Source organism: Pseudophryne corroboree, chromosome 7 (genome assembly GCF_028390025.1).
Source record: "Pseudophryne corroboree isolate aPseCor3 chromosome 7, aPseCor3.hap2, whole genome shotgun sequence".
Classification (NCBI taxonomy): Eukaryota; Metazoa; Chordata; class Amphibia; order Anura; family Myobatrachidae; genus Pseudophryne; species Pseudophryne corroboree.
In genome coordinates, this window is record NC_086450.1 from 9,240,331 (window position 1) to 9,255,840 (window position 15,510).

Genomic DNA, 15,510 nt, shown 5'->3' on the forward strand with positions numbered 1-15,510 from the left:
CCCAGACACTCCCCCGTTTCTCCAGCCACTCCTGCGTTTTTCCCAGAAACTGCAGCGTTTTTCCACACACACCCATAAAACGGTTAGTTTCCGCCCAGAAACACCCACTTCCTGTCAATCACACTCCGATCACCAGAATGAAGAAAAAACCTCGTAATGCCGTGAGTAAAGTACCAAACTTCTTAGCAAATTTACTTGACGCAGCCGCAGTGCGAACATTGCGCATGCGCAGTTAGCAGAAAATCGCACCGATGCGAAGAAAAATAAAGAGCAAACAACTCGGAATGAGGGCCAATGGCACAGGTGTTGATGTGAATGTGCTCTCTAGGTGCTATGCAGAGTATCCCAGAAAGCAACTGGAGTGCACAGGTACAGTTGGGCAACTGGAGTGTAGTTCTGCATGGAGGCACCGAAACACTAGGAGAGCATGCAGAGCAGAATGTAGAACAATGGGCTAACTGTAGAGAAACAGGGAAGACATCAGGTTGCTGTAAGCTGCTTAACCCTGACCCAGGTGACTGGTAAGTACAATTTATTCAGGTGGGAAAAGAGCAGTCAGTGATTGGTTGATCATAAGTCAGCTGACATGATCAACATGGCAGCCCCCATGCAGCACTGGGTCTGGGAAAATTTGTCAAAGTAACAGAAGCTAGTCAGATACAGCATGACTAGACTTACTATAATATCCTGAGGAAACACCCCAGGAAGTAAAATGGCAGTGCCAGGTCAGGTTGGAGGGTCTGGAAGTCTGATATATGACACTGGATACTCCCTGACTTTATTTTTAATCTGACAGATACAATATAATACTGTTGCTGTAAGTTTACTGCAGATTTTTATTTTTGGACGATGCCACTAATTATAATTAACCCCAACAATTTCATATTCACTATAAGAACATGGTCAGATTGTACTCATAACTCTGTGATGAGAAATGGTCATGTGATGGTCACTCACTCCCACAGATAATGCCGACACTCTGTTCATACAACATAACAATGGAGACCTGACAAACGCTGCAAAACCAAGTTTGCTTTACACTGATGTATTGTTTTCTGATCAATGCTTTGGGTAAAATGAATGTACCATGGAACATACACGAACAATAGTCACACAGACACACAAACGTCTTTTACATAAAGAGGATAACACAGCTCAACACTTTCCTTACAACGTATTCAGCTCAGGTTGTATATATACCTCCTGTCCCCATGTCCTCAGTACACAGCGGGTTTGGACACATTTGAATCTACAACATGGGAAAGGTGAGTCTTATTTAACTTCAAATATTAAAACAAACTTTAATTTTTGCATTTAGTACATGGCGTTTAGGAGCTGACTGGCTAGGACTTTACCTCCATCCACTTTGTCTCTCTCCAGACTTAAGGGCCCCATACACTAGAACGATATGTCTAGAGGCTGAAGTCGGGGCGATTTCCCTCTAACTCTCTTGGGAGCTTCCCGGGAGTGGTTCCATACGATTCCAAATGATTCGGTACAATTTGACTTTTTTTGAGCATGCTATACATCGCATACGATATGTCAAGCGCCTACATATCGCATGGGATGTATAGCATGCATTCACAGGTACCACCAGAAACATCTGATGGGCTTGATTAGGGTGCTTCAAACTTCCTACTATAGATCGCATGCGATATATCGCAAGCACAAAAACCACCGTTCGATTCCATACAATTCCACTTGATCACGACATATAACGAGTGCAGCACCAACGACCTGGAGGAGTCGACCCGATGCTCACGGGGCTGCGCATCAGATCGGATTGGATACACAACAAAAATGCTCGATTTCCCCCTAGATATCGGCCAGAATGACCAAATTTAGCTGAAATTGAGCAAAATCGTTCTAGTGTATGGGGCCCTTTAGTACATAGACCCCTAAGTCTCTCAATATACATTTCCAAAAAATTCAAGAGAGATGAAAGTCATGATAGTGTGACCAAAAAATAAATAAATTGGACATTACATGCACACTTGTAACGTGTTTGCATGTACGATGAATATGTGTTACAGTCTGGTTTATTTATGTACTGTACATCTTTCTAAAATGGTTAAGTAGTTAGTTTCAAAAATCTTGTATAAAAGTCCAAAATCTAGAACGAAATAGGGAGATGTGTGTTGCGGATTTGCAAAAATCAGCTATTTTTTTTTCTCCATAATAGAACCCTCTTCTTTAACCACTTAACTGGCATGGTCAGATCTCATGTGACCGAGCCATCCCACTGCCCCCCCCCCCCAGTTTTTGATGAAGATATCCGTTCTGCAGATGTGCATAATATAATATTTAAATATTTTGAAAAATACTTTTTCAACTATATTAAATAAAAAAAATGATAAACAATGTTTTGAAGGGGAAAATGTAAAAATACTTAGTTTCCTGAATTACCTGCTGCTAACATAAAATTATTTTTTTTAAATCCAATATGTTTCTTTTGTCAGATCATCTTCTACGAGGACAGGAACTTCCAGGGCCGCTCCTATGAGTGTAACTCTGAGTGCCCAGACATGTCCTCATACTTCAGACGCTGTAACTCCATCCGTGTGGAGAGCGGAAACTGGATCCTGTATGAGCACCCCAACTACAGGGGGCACCAGTACTTCCTGCATAGAGGGGAGTACCCCGACTTCCAACAGTGGCTGGGTTACAACGACTCCATCCGTTCCATTCGCCTGAGCCCACAGGTAATGTGCATGCACTTTAATTTACAACACATAACAATATATCGACAGTTAATAAGTTGTGGCACTCAACTCATCCATTAAACACTTTAAAATATGACAATGTGCAAATATTAAAATCCATTATTATTGTGGTATATAATTACAGTGTACTATATTCTGAAACGGAGTACATCTGAACACTTTTAGAACTGACTTTTTTGAAAAATTATTAACACAGCACCAAGGTTCATTCAGAGTCAGGATCTATGAGAAAGAAGACTCTAGAGGTCAGATGATGGAGTTCACAGAAGATTGCCAAAATGTCTATGAGAGGTTCCGCTACCATGACATCCACTCCGCCCATGTACAAGATGGATACTGGATGTTCTATGAGGAGCCCAATTACCGGGGACGTCAGTTTTATCTGAAGCCTGGGGAGTACCGGAGATACACCGACTGGGGAGCCACTAGCCCCAGAATTGGCTCCTTCAGACGTGTCCACCATATGTATTAGAACCGCAGATCACTAAACTCTGTATTTCTTTTCATTCAATAAAACATTTTAAATACAATTTTTTTTTCATTTTATTTATTTATGCATTTATTTACTTTTTATTAAATTGTAACTGGCTTGCTGAGAAAATAAAATGTACAGAGTGAGTGTGGAATCTTATGTCTGTTATCTGGACGTTATGGCATCTGAAATACTTTGTGTACATCTTGTATGGTTCAGGGCTCAGAGGTCTATTTACTAAGCCTGGGATGGAGATAAATTTGCTGGAGATAAATTACCAGCCAATCACAGCCTAACTGTCATTTTTCGAACCGCTCAGCATACATCTCTCCCGGCGCTCAGCACAGCGCGATCTGTGCTGAGCGGGCGGGGGGAGATGGGGGGGGGCGCTCACTTCACCCAGCGGGTGAAGTGAGCGACCCGCTAGATTGGCCTGCATGCAGGCCAATCTTGCAGCAGCGATAGCGATGCGCGGGGCTGCACATCGCTATCGCTAAGGGGGCTACACACGGAGCGATCGTGCTTAAAATCTAAGCAATCTAGTCAGATTGCTTAGATTTTAAGCAGCGATCGCTCCGTGAGTACCCCCCTTAATTCAAATTCACATCTGTACGAAGATATCAAACTGTGTAACTGGCTTCCTCTTGTCATTCAGTAATTTTCTATTTATGTAAACTAAAGAAAGCTGGTGATGAACCTTCCCAGATATTAAATCATAAAGATGTGATCTATATCGGAGAACTATTTTCTATACATCTAAATATCTATGTAACAATGTTCAGCCCTTAATCATCAATTCCACCCCTTAATGCTTTTCAATCCAACACCAATATAGAAATACAAAATTAAAAACAAGAAATCAGATATTCTTCAACTTCATCTTCTTCTTCTCCTCCTTTTTCTTCTTCTTCTTCTTCTTCTTCTTCTTCTTCTTCTCCTTTTTCTTCTTCTTCTTCTTCTTCTTCTTCTTCTTCTCCTTCTTATTATTAATAATAAATAATAATATTACCTCTTCTATAGCTCTCACATATTCTGTTTCGCATTACAGAAAATATCTGCCCATTCACATCAAACCCTGCCCTAGTGGAACTTACAAGCAACATACCTACCAGTATATTATAGTATATTATACCAACCTGTATATTTTTAGATAGTGGGAGGAAACACACACACAACACACACAAGCACATGCATAAAATACCAACTCAATACAGGTAGGCCAGTGGTTAGAATAAAGCCCATGACCTCAGTGCTGTGAGGCAGTAATGCTGACCACTACACCATCCGTGCTGCCCATTATAGTGGGTCATTCCGAGTTGTTCGCTCGTTGCCGATTTTCGCAACGGAGCGATTAAGGCGAAAATGTGCATGCGCATGGTACGCAGTGCACATGCGCTAAGTAATTTAGCACAAAACTTAGTAGATTTACTCACATCCGAACGAAGAATTTTCATCGTTGAAGTGATCGGAGTGTGATTGACAGGAAGTAGGTGTTTCTGGGCAGAAACCGACCGTTTTCTGGGAGTGTGCGGAAAAACGCAGGCGTGCCAGGATAAAACGCGGGAGTGTCTGGAGAAACGGGTGAGTGGCTGTCCGAACGCAGGGCGTGTTTGTGACGTCAAACAGGAACGAAATGGGCTGAGCTGATCGCAGTGTAGGAGTAAGTCTCGAGCTACTCAGAAACTGCTAAGAATTTTCTATTCGCAATTCTGCTAAGCTAAGATACACTCCCAGAGGGCGGCGGCCTAGCGTGTGCAATGCTGCTAAAAGCAGCTAGCGAGCGAACAACTCGGAATAAGGACCATAATACGATGAGCAAAAAGAAAGTCTTAATAACATTTGATTGTGAATGTGTGTGTTCTTGTGGTAGTAAATATAGATTTAAAGCTAACTTGTGGCAGGGTCTCTTAGGAATGAATAATAGTATTTAATTATGTTGCTAAGATACAATGATGTTAAAAGGGAGGATGAGTAAAGCAAATGATGTGCTTAATGTGTAGACCATGGATGCTTACGTAGATTACGTAGACTTGAGGTGATGAAAGATAAATTCTGGAAAATAAATAGAATGGTATTAAAGGGAATTATGTGGATAATTATGAGTTAGACAATAGAACAATAATTGATAATAGGGTGAAACACACCCAACTATACCACTTGTTATGAACGCCCTATCACTACATTCTTGACATATTTACTGTAAGAAGCTACATATCACTTTCAGCAATTATCTCGCCCTTAACATACACATGTTACCGTTTAGCTACTGTAAGTAGCCCTCAAAACAGTTATCTCACACCCATACACACTAATTATCTGTATTATCTGTTGTATGATGGCAATTGTGTAACAAGCTTATCCAATGGCTCCCACTTTGCGTATTATTAACAATTAAGATGACAGCATTCAAAGGGTTAACACTGCCTGAACTACCATACAAAGCGTTAATTTGTCAACTTGTTACAGGGATAGTATAGTCAAGCAGTAATTGTCTTCATAAAAGGCCTATGGATTTGTTGGGGAAACAAGGACAAAACATTTTAAAGTTTAGATTTAACATAGTAAGTTTCAAGACATTGGAAATAATTTACAGTAAATATACAGTAAACAACATTCATAAGTTTAAATACAGACATATACGTTAACAAGAATTCAGGAAATACATAACACATAGTCATATACTCTGTATACCCGAGAAAAGGCAGAATAAGAAGGTTCTTCAATTGGATACCCCAGATCTTACAACTTGCCATCTCATACATTGGGTTATACAAACATTTTACAATATAACGCCACTTTGTAAGGCAATGTATATATACATATTTCAGGAAATAAATGTTCCCTAGGTGTAAATTATAAATTAATCAAATACAGTCCCAAACTTTTACCTCCTGTAACATTTCTTGGGCATGTCAAATCTGTCATTACCTTCCATACATTCACACACACAAAGGGTGGGATTCAATTCTTTTCACGCCTTTCCACACTCATTCTGTTTCTGCCGTCAGGGACGTTGTATCATTATTTCAGCTCGCTACACCTGGAGTAGCGAGGCACCCAACCCTTTACACAGTAAACCTGATTACTATGGGTGCAATATGCGCGATAACGGAGATCATTTTAGAAAGGAAATTGGGCGTGATATGTCATTTGAATCTCACCCAAAGTGTGAAGTCCTGAATCCCGTACCTGCTGACACCTGGGAATTTGCCAGCTTTTAAACACAGCAAGTTCCTGTCTTGGATATTTGAAAGGTGTATAAGAGTGCAGCTACATGTGTCATCTCTAAGGGTTGGAATCTGAGTGAGATGCCAAGTACAAATGGGGACAGTGATATCAGCAAACTGTGCATGCACCATATATAGCATTAAAAGACTGCACATGCGCCTCTCTGCACATTCTCACACAGAAAAATAATGAGCGTGGATGCAATAACCCATCCGTCAATGGATCACTGCATTTAAGCAAATGCCAGCTTAGTACCTGTTAGGCCAAGTTGCAGCTCTTAATATTAGCTTAACATAGTCAAAAGGCTCAATTGAATTACCCGTAATGGGAGTGAATTGCTAATCCTCAGAGTGGAAACACCAGTAACAGCAGTTGCACTCGCCATCCTTGTGGTGCATCCCCAGATGTAACATGTGCAGAGAGAGTTAGATTTGGGTGGGGTGTTTTCAAACTGAAATCTAAATTGCAGTGTAAAAATAAAGCAGCCAGTATTTACCCTGCACAGAAACAATATAACCCACCCAAATCTAACTCTCTCTGCACATGTTATATCTGCCCCACCTGTAGTGCCCATGGTGTTGCCCATTAGAGAATGATTTTGCTGTTGCAATCAACCCTGAATTAGGCCCTTGATCTACAAGGCCAACATACTTAGCGGCATCACTTTGTTTAAGCTCCTCCTTCAGTTTCTCTAGGTGCTTTTCTAGTACTTTAATTAACTGCTTGCTTGGCATGGTCGCAGATGTGACTACACCATGCTGGATTTTCCCTGACATGCTCACATCTGATGCTACCTGTCAGAAAGCTCACTGAGTGGCTTCAGGAAGAGTGGAATTCCACCTGGTCACTACCTCTTGTTTCAGTTGGTGGCAGGACAAATGGAACTGTTTTTGCAGCTGCTGCAATGTTCTACATGCATTTGCTGAATGCCAAAAATGGCACCATATTTTATGGCCCACAGAGAGCATCTTTTGCATGCATCTGTCTTTTTTTTTCCTATCTGTATCACCAAGTTTATTGTGTGTACAAACCATGGTACATGCTCAAATTCACCCATGCTCTCACAATACTTGTGTTATCGGCTACAGCAAATCCTGAGGAGAGTCCTAGGGGTGTCAGCCATTTTGCTATGACATCTGTGAGTTGATAGCGGTTGACATCGGTTTGTCTCTAAGTGAAGCTGGTGATACAGAAATTAGCCTGTCGGTGAATGAGCTATGGGGGTCATTCCGAGTTGTTCGCTCGCAAGCTGCTTTTAGCAGCTTTGCACACGCTATGCCGCCGCCTACTGGGAGTGAATCTTAGCTTATCAAAATTGCGAACGAAAGATTAGCAGAATTGCGAATAGACGCTTCTTAGCAGTTTCTGAGTAGCTCCAGACTTACTCGGCATCTGCGATCAGTTCAGTGCTTGTCGTTCCTGGTTTGACGTCACAAACACACCCAGCGTTCACCCAGACACTCCTCTGTTTCTCCAGCCACTCCCGCGTTTTTCCCAGAAACGGTAGCGTTTTTTCACACACTCCCATAAAACGGCCTGTTTCCGCCCAGAAACACCCACTTCCTGTCAATCACACTCCGATCACCAGAACGAAGAAAAACCTCGTAATGCCGTGAGTAAAATTCCTAACTGCATAGCAAATTTACTTGGCGCAGTCGCACTGCGGACATTGCGCATGCGCATTAGCGACTAATCGCTCCGTTGCGAGAAAAAAATAACGAGCGAACAACTCGGAATGACCCCCTAAGTTTGTGAGTTAGATACTACTGCTGCTGGTGAAACTGATACACCCACCCAGTGGGTTGTCACAGTTATAAAATCTTTAGTTTGACCAGTATTGTTTGTCCCCAAGTGGTACTGTGGTTAAGTGGATAGTGGGTACAATGGCCTTTTCTTGGACAAGAATTTGTTTTTTTTTAACCTCCTGGTACAGAATTGCTGTTCTGGTAGAATGGAATCAAGATGGAATTTGATAGTAAGGACACAGGACCTCAATTCTTTTAAACCGGATGTATTGATGGTGGATATTGGACACATTCCTAATACTAGCATAGTCATCATGGCTTCAGTGATCCACTGTGCAACTAGATGGCAACTATAATACTTGCTTTGTCTTACAAAGGATTGTTTCACACACAATTGTTGTTTGAAACTACTACTCTTCTTGTTCCCCTTACTGTATGTACAGATGGAGCCGTGCTCATCTGAGGCGGCTCCATCACAAACGAGCACTCATGGTGTGACTAGGCGATCCGTCCACCTAGTCTTGCCGGGAGTGCACAGAGATGCTCTCCCATTCATAGAATAGGAGAGCGTCTCCGTTTGGGCATGCAAGATTGCGTCTCTATCTGGGCGTGCGTGTGTGCCCGGACAGAGACGTTCTCCTATTCTACTGAATGGGGCGCGTCTCCGTCATGGGTGTGCATGTCCAGTCGGAGACGGAGACACCGAGTCCTAGGCGCACCTAGGCGGGCATGCCTAGGCATAGATGGAGCCATGACTGGCGTGGCTCTATCTGTAGATTCACCCCCAGCAGCAGCAGCTTTAGCGCGCAAGGATTCTCCTGTGGAACCCTGGATAGGGGAGGAGTCAGTTAGCAAATTGGATGCAGGAGAACTACCTCTGATCACTAATGAGACGAATGAGGATGAAGGTGTTGATGGTAAAGAGATTGCATGTGCTGGGATCTAGCTGAGAGCACAGTGCTTCTATGGGGGGGGGGGGGGGTTATTACACAGTGCCCCTTTAAGATAAAAACAGTGCTCCTAATGGTGATTTTTTTTTAAATGACACAATGCCTCTTTACTACACAGTGTACCTTTTAATTAAACACAGTGCTCCTAATGGAATTTTTTTTTAAATGACACAGTGAACTTTTACTGGCATTACATTAACCAAGAACTTCAGTCTGATTTCTAATGATGATTAGTTCCCTACCATGCTGCACCCCACAGTCCCACAAACTTTCTCTCTCTGGTCTCCTGTGTGAAATTGTGCCCGATCACGAGGGAGGGATCCAAAATCCAAAACCTTCAAGAGCCGATGCTGGGAAGACAACATTTTGCCTTATTTTGGAATCCGAACATGACGGGAAGCCCTGAGCAGAGGTTTGGTGCAACTCAGATCCCTACACCTTATATATGCAGCCTGAAGCTAAGTTTACACAATATTTTAGTAAATTTGTGTATGAAACAAAGTTTGTATACATTGGACCATCAGAAAACAAGGTGTCACTTTCTTATTAGTGTTCAAAAAAATTAGGATTTTGGAATTTTTGCATATACGATTTTCAGATATGGAAGATTCAACCGCTATTTATCAGTACCTAGATTCCTGTCCTTCTGAAACTTTATTGACAACTTACCAAAACTACAAAATACAAACAGTAACATAGTTGTCTCAATAGGTATCTGAAGAATCATTATGCTAACGAAAGATACAGTACATTTTAGGTTTCATGTAACAAGAGTCAATTGGGGGGGAAGAGCCCCGGTATCTGGTTTTTAGGTCGACCACACTTAGATTGACAGTCATTAGGTCAACCACTATTGGTCAACATGCTTTAGGTTCACATGGTCTTTAGGACGACATGGCAAAGGTTGACACATGAAAAAGTCAACATGAGTTTTTAACAATTTTTTTAAATTTTTTTAACTTTTTCATACTTTACTATCCACGTGGACTACGACTGGGAATAGTAACCTGCGAGGGGACGCGGTGCACTAATTGGGATTCCCGGTCACTTTACGAAGAAAATGACACAAAAAAAACCCTCATGTCAACCTTTTTTCATGTCGACCATATGATTGTGTTGACCTATTTCAGGTGTCGACCTAATGACTGTTGACCTAGTTAGGGTCAACCCAAAGAACCACACACAAGAGCATACGTGCCTACCCTCCCGGAATGGCCAAGAGGCTGCCAAAAATCGGGTGGCCCTCCCGGCCCCCCGGAAAGGTGGGCAAGCTCCCGCTTTCCCTGCATCCCCTCCACGACCCTCCTCAGCCGCCAGCAGCAGAGAACAAGTGGGCTGGCCGAGGGGGTCCAATGACGCGATTCGCTCTGGATCGCGTCATCGTAGCTCCGCCCCCGCTATACAGTGTCTATTTTCTCGGCACTGCATAGTGGGGGCGGAGCCACGAGGACGTGATCCTGATGCCACGCCCCCCAGACTGTCCACTTCCCTGTCGGCCACGCCCCCATGCACCTACAACCCTGCCTCCTACCGGAAGATGGGGCAGCAAAGTAGGTAAGTATGCCCAAGAGCCTCCTTGCTGTTTATTACAATCACACAGGTCAGATATAGATATAATGTTTATGTTCTACTGTATGATGATCAGTACAATTGTAAAGACTTCTGTACTTATACTAAAGAATTATAATTACTGATAAAATCAATATATAAAATACTGTTGTAGGTCAGGAACACACACACTCTGCCAATGTACAGAAGCTACATAGCTAAATAGTTTTGCTTAAACTGCAGAATAGCTGCTCAGTAAGTGCGTATAGGACACTGGCTCTACATAAAATACAAAAACAACTGCTGCACACAATTCCTGAACAGTCTCTAACATAATAACATGCCCAACGGCTATACATCATCGTCCTTGTGTACTGGGTATATAAGCCTCCGGTTCCCCATGTTCTAAGAGACAGTCAGTGCGAACACATTCTACTCTCACAATGGGAAAGGTAAGATTTACAACAAATTATACTTACTGTATATTGTATATTGCATTCAAATATAAATGTTTTTTATGACTTATCAATAGTTGTAGCAACAATGAATACACTATATATCGTTCTTTTAAAAAGAATGATCTTACAGTAAATGAGTTGTAATATATATATATATATATATATATATATATATATATATATATATACTGTATATATATATATATATATATATATATATACTGTATATACATATATACTGTACATAATTTACTTTCACAGATATTTAATTTTGTTAGATTTTATTATATAATCAGTAGAACTAAAATTTAGTGGCTGATTGTTTTCTAGTCACTGCTAAATATTTGCAATAATTTCTCTTTTATTTCTTTTCTATCCTCCATTTTTTTTATACTTTTAACGTGATATACTTTAGGAAAGTTACGCAAATGGAGTGAGCACATGATATACCTGAAATTTGTTCCATAAAGTGTAAAACATAACGGAATAGGATAGCAATGTATAAAAAATGTTAATAATGTTGACTGTAAAACAACATATTTCATGCAGAAACTTTGTTACTGTGTTCTCTTATTTTGTTCTGTAACAATTTGCTAATTTTGGGCCGCAGTTTCACAATGGTTGGAAAACTGTGCATGTTCAAGATCCATTCTGCACATGAGCAGAACGAGTCCTGCAATCGCATCCCAGTGACGCGAAAGCCTCTGCCTGATTGACAGGCAGAGGCCTTCAGGGGGAGGAACATGGAGGGGGCGGCCGGTGTTGCTTAAAACGGGAGTGGTGAGGCCAAGGACTGCATCGCAAGACGCAGTTTCCTTGACCTCGCAAGCTGGCTCGTGACGGCAAGCCTGAGAAATCATTGTGTTTATTCAAAGGGGCGAGTGCATGAAAACAGGTAGCTTTCAGGAGACATGGGCCCTCGCTATCTAGTGAATTGAGTTAAAGAGTGAATTAAAGCATTAATAAGAATTTAAATGAAAATTTGATTAAATATAAATGTTTCATTTGAATTTTTTTTCAGATCATCTTCTACGAGGACAAGAACTTCCAGGGCCGCTCCCATGAGTGTAACTCTGAGTGCCCAGACATGTCCTCATACTTCAGACGCTGTAACTCCATCCGTGTGGAGAGCGGAAACTGGATCCTGTATGAGCACCCCAACTACAGGGGGCACCAGTACTACCTGCATAGAGGGGAGTACCCCGACTTCCAGCAGTGGCTGGGTTACAATGACTCTATAAAGTCCTGTCGTCTGAGCCCCCAGGTAAGTAATTTTAGCAACTGTTTTATTTAGTTTCTTTTAAACAGAATGAAACAAAGTTAATTTGTTTTCGGTCCGTTTCTCTATGTCTTATCTTACCATTGGTTAACATGATACAAACTTTGTATATTTTATTAACCAAATTTTGAGAATAAATAACACATGGAGCTACAGTACTGTAGAAATATAGAAAATGACTTTATTACAGTGTTTTGCCACTGAAAACACCAATAAAACAGGTAAAATGAAGCATGATTTTATCAGCATGGCATAGGATACTAAGACGAGGATGCCAAGATGTAAGTATACAAGATAAATGTGATTATGAAAATGTAATAGTCACAGTAAGTAAATATCTCTTAAAGTCAACATTTAAGTTGACTGCACAGTATCTACATAGGGTAAAGTCTTGGTACAATAAATCAATATTCTAGATTTATAAAACAATTACTAATTTATTTATTATTTCCAGTTATTTATATAGCGCACACATATTCCGCAGCGCTTTACAGAGAATATTTGCCCATTCACATCAGTCCCTGCCCCAGTGGAGCTTACAATCTATATTCCCTACCACATGTACACAGACACATTCATACTAGGGTTAATTTTGTTGGGAGCCAATTAACCTACCAGTATATTTTTGGGTTCTGGGAGGAAACCCACGCAAGTACAAGGAGAATATACAAACTCCGCACAGTTAGAGCCATGGTGGGAATCGAACCCATGACCTTAGTGCTGTGGGGCAGTAATGCTAGCCATTACACCATCCGTACTGCCCTGACTTCAGGCTAATATAAGGTGTTTGCTTTTAGATTACAGGATTTATAATAATGTAAGTGAAAATAAATGTTATAAATATTCATATTACTTAAAAACAGTAGATCTCTGTTTTATTGTATAAAGTTTCCAATTACTGAGCTGCATAATTATAGTTACTGAATCATCGTTTATAAAGCTTTCACATATTAAGATACTGTATACCAGTAGTCCTCAAACTTTTTTTGAATCACGGCACCCTAGAACATCAGAAATTTATTTTCACAGCACCCCTGGACCAAAAGTTTCTTCTTGAGAAATGTAAAAAGAAATATTAAATTAAGTAAATTGTGTTTATATATCATCCTTAGGTTCAGTTGTGTGGTGAGGGACAAGATTTGCTTCTGTTTGTCCACATATTTTATGATTGGCAGTGACCAGTGCTGGTTTTTCCCTATTATGTTGACCATAAATAATTTGAATTGGTCCTAGACCACCAATCAGAGGCTCCCCTGCAAGTGTCCCGAGGCACCCCAGGGTGCCACGGCACACAGTTTGAGAACCACTGCTGTATACATTACATTTTTATATAAAGGATGTGTTCAATAATTGCGCCTGACTCTCACATTGTGAACTGTCTGATGTATCTTTTGATAAAACAGCACGAGGGATCTTTCAGAATCAACATCTATGAGAGAGAGAACTTCCGAGGTCAGATGATGGAGTTCACAGAAGACTGTCCCCATGTCTATGAGATGTTCCGCTACCATGACATCCACTCTTGCCATGTACATGACGGATACTGGATGTTCTATGAGGAGCCCAACTACCGAGGACGCCAGTTTTATCTGAAACCTGGAGAGTACCGTAGATACACCGACTGGGGAGCCACCAGCCCCAGAATTGGTTCCTTCAGACGTGTCCACCATTTCTATTAAATAAATACACTTGTTAAATGATTCTTCATTTCTTTGCTGTAATAAAGTTTTCATAACAAGCAAACTCATGGATTTACTTGTATTGTAGTCAGCAGCACCAATAATTAAGTTTCTTAGTGCATTAAAAGGCAATGACAGACAAATGGAAGTGTCTCAATCAACTTATAAGGGATATCAGGTGCTGGAGGGGTTGTCTAAAAACAAAACACAATCAGCTCTCACCGCCTGCATGATACTGTGAACTAGTGAAAGCTGATAATCTATTTGTTTGTTAATAGAATTCAGAAGTCAAATATTTTCAAATATACTGTAGAATAAACCACCCAGCCACTTCATGCTAATAGAGTGGAATTAACTCTAAACAATAAAAGTATATGATCAAATATTCATGAGTTTTTAATCTGCAAGATAACTTACCAAGAAGTACCCTACGAGCCTCCATAGCGGCAATTCAAAAACTAGCACTCCCTACCAGCTACTGATTCCGTGTGTGCCTAAGACTTGACATTTTATAAGGACACGTGTGTGTTACAATGCTGGACTGAGTGAGTTAAAAGAATATAGAGTTGAAATGGGAGAAATCTGGAGTTGGATTTGAATTGATAATTACTTTTTAATAGAAACAATAATTAATTGAAATAAATTGGTTTCAAAATGCATTTAAATTTTTTACTGACTTCAGAATATTTATTAAATTTTGGATCATCCTCCATAGTTTGTCAAATGGCATGTGTGAGGGCAGGTATATTTGTCCCAGGTTTTTGGTACATGTTTTAAAACCCAAGGAAAACGTTTAAGTGGTGTTACTAAGAACCTTTGGTAAAAGCCGGCTAAGGGTTAGTGGGGGTATGGATGGTGAAAGAGGACCGGCTCCATCCATTATACACATTTGGAGTCTTAGGGTCTTTTTGCTTAGACCAAGCTAATTCGTAAATGCACCTGCATGAGGGTGTTAAAAGGCTGTCAGCCTGGGGAAAAGTGACAGCACAGTCTCTGTGAGAGAAACCTGCTGCTTGCTACAAGTGAGCTATACTTGCTAAAACTTTCAAATGTGCTTCTAGTGGTTAGTCTGGTATGTTTCTGTTTAGCTAGTGTCAGACAGGCAAGGTGTTTATTTTGATGTTGGATATCATTTCAATGTTTTTCAGAAATAGGCCTGCTTGTGAACATTCCATATGATTGCATCACCTAAATATTTAACAAAAACCACCTACTAATAAAGTGAAATGAATGAGCGCAAGTGGGATGAAAATTAAAATGGATTACATATTACAATCAAATGTAAAATAGAATAAACAAAAATTAATATGTTATACCTCAATTCAATAAAAGTATGTGGCTATGCACCCTTAAAATATTATTCTTATTATTATTACCAGTTATTTATATAGCACACACATATTCCGCAGCACTTTACAGAGAATATTT

The 15,510-nt window shown here is 40.5% G+C and overlaps 2 protein-coding genes across 4 annotated transcripts; both read left to right on the forward strand.

Annotated features, from left to right (window-relative positions):
• Nucleotides 1–1,256: 1,256 nt before the first annotated feature.
• Nucleotides 1,257–3,195, forward strand: LOC134943403 (gamma-crystallin-3-like). Its single transcript, XM_063932276.1, has 3 exons — nt 1,257–1,265; nt 2,460–2,702; nt 2,920–3,195. Exons 1-3 carry the CDS (start codon nt 1,257–1,259, stop codon nt 3,193–3,195), a joined length of 528 nt encoding a protein of 175 aa, XP_063788346.1.
• A 5,624-nt stretch (nt 3,196–8,819) lies between these two features.
• Nucleotides 8,820–14,082, forward strand: LOC134943234 (gamma-crystallin 1-like). Of its 3 annotated transcripts, none has more exons than XM_063932177.1 (3): nt 8,820–8,828; nt 12,146–12,388; nt 13,807–14,082. In XM_063932177.1, the coding sequence occupies exons 1-3, from the start codon at nt 8,820–8,822 to the stop codon at nt 14,080–14,082; spliced, it is 528 nt and encodes a 175-aa protein (XP_063788247.1). The 3 variants fall into 3 exon arrangements, with proteins under 3 accessions (XP_063788247.1, XP_063788246.1, XP_063788248.1); XM_063932176.1 differs by lacking the exon at nt 8,820–8,828 and adding an exon at nt 11,110–11,118; XM_063932178.1 differs by lacking the exon at nt 8,820–8,828 and adding an exon at nt 11,110–11,118 and having other exon boundaries at nt 13,813–14,082.
• The last annotated feature ends 1,428 nt before the right edge of the window (nt 14,083–15,510 follow it).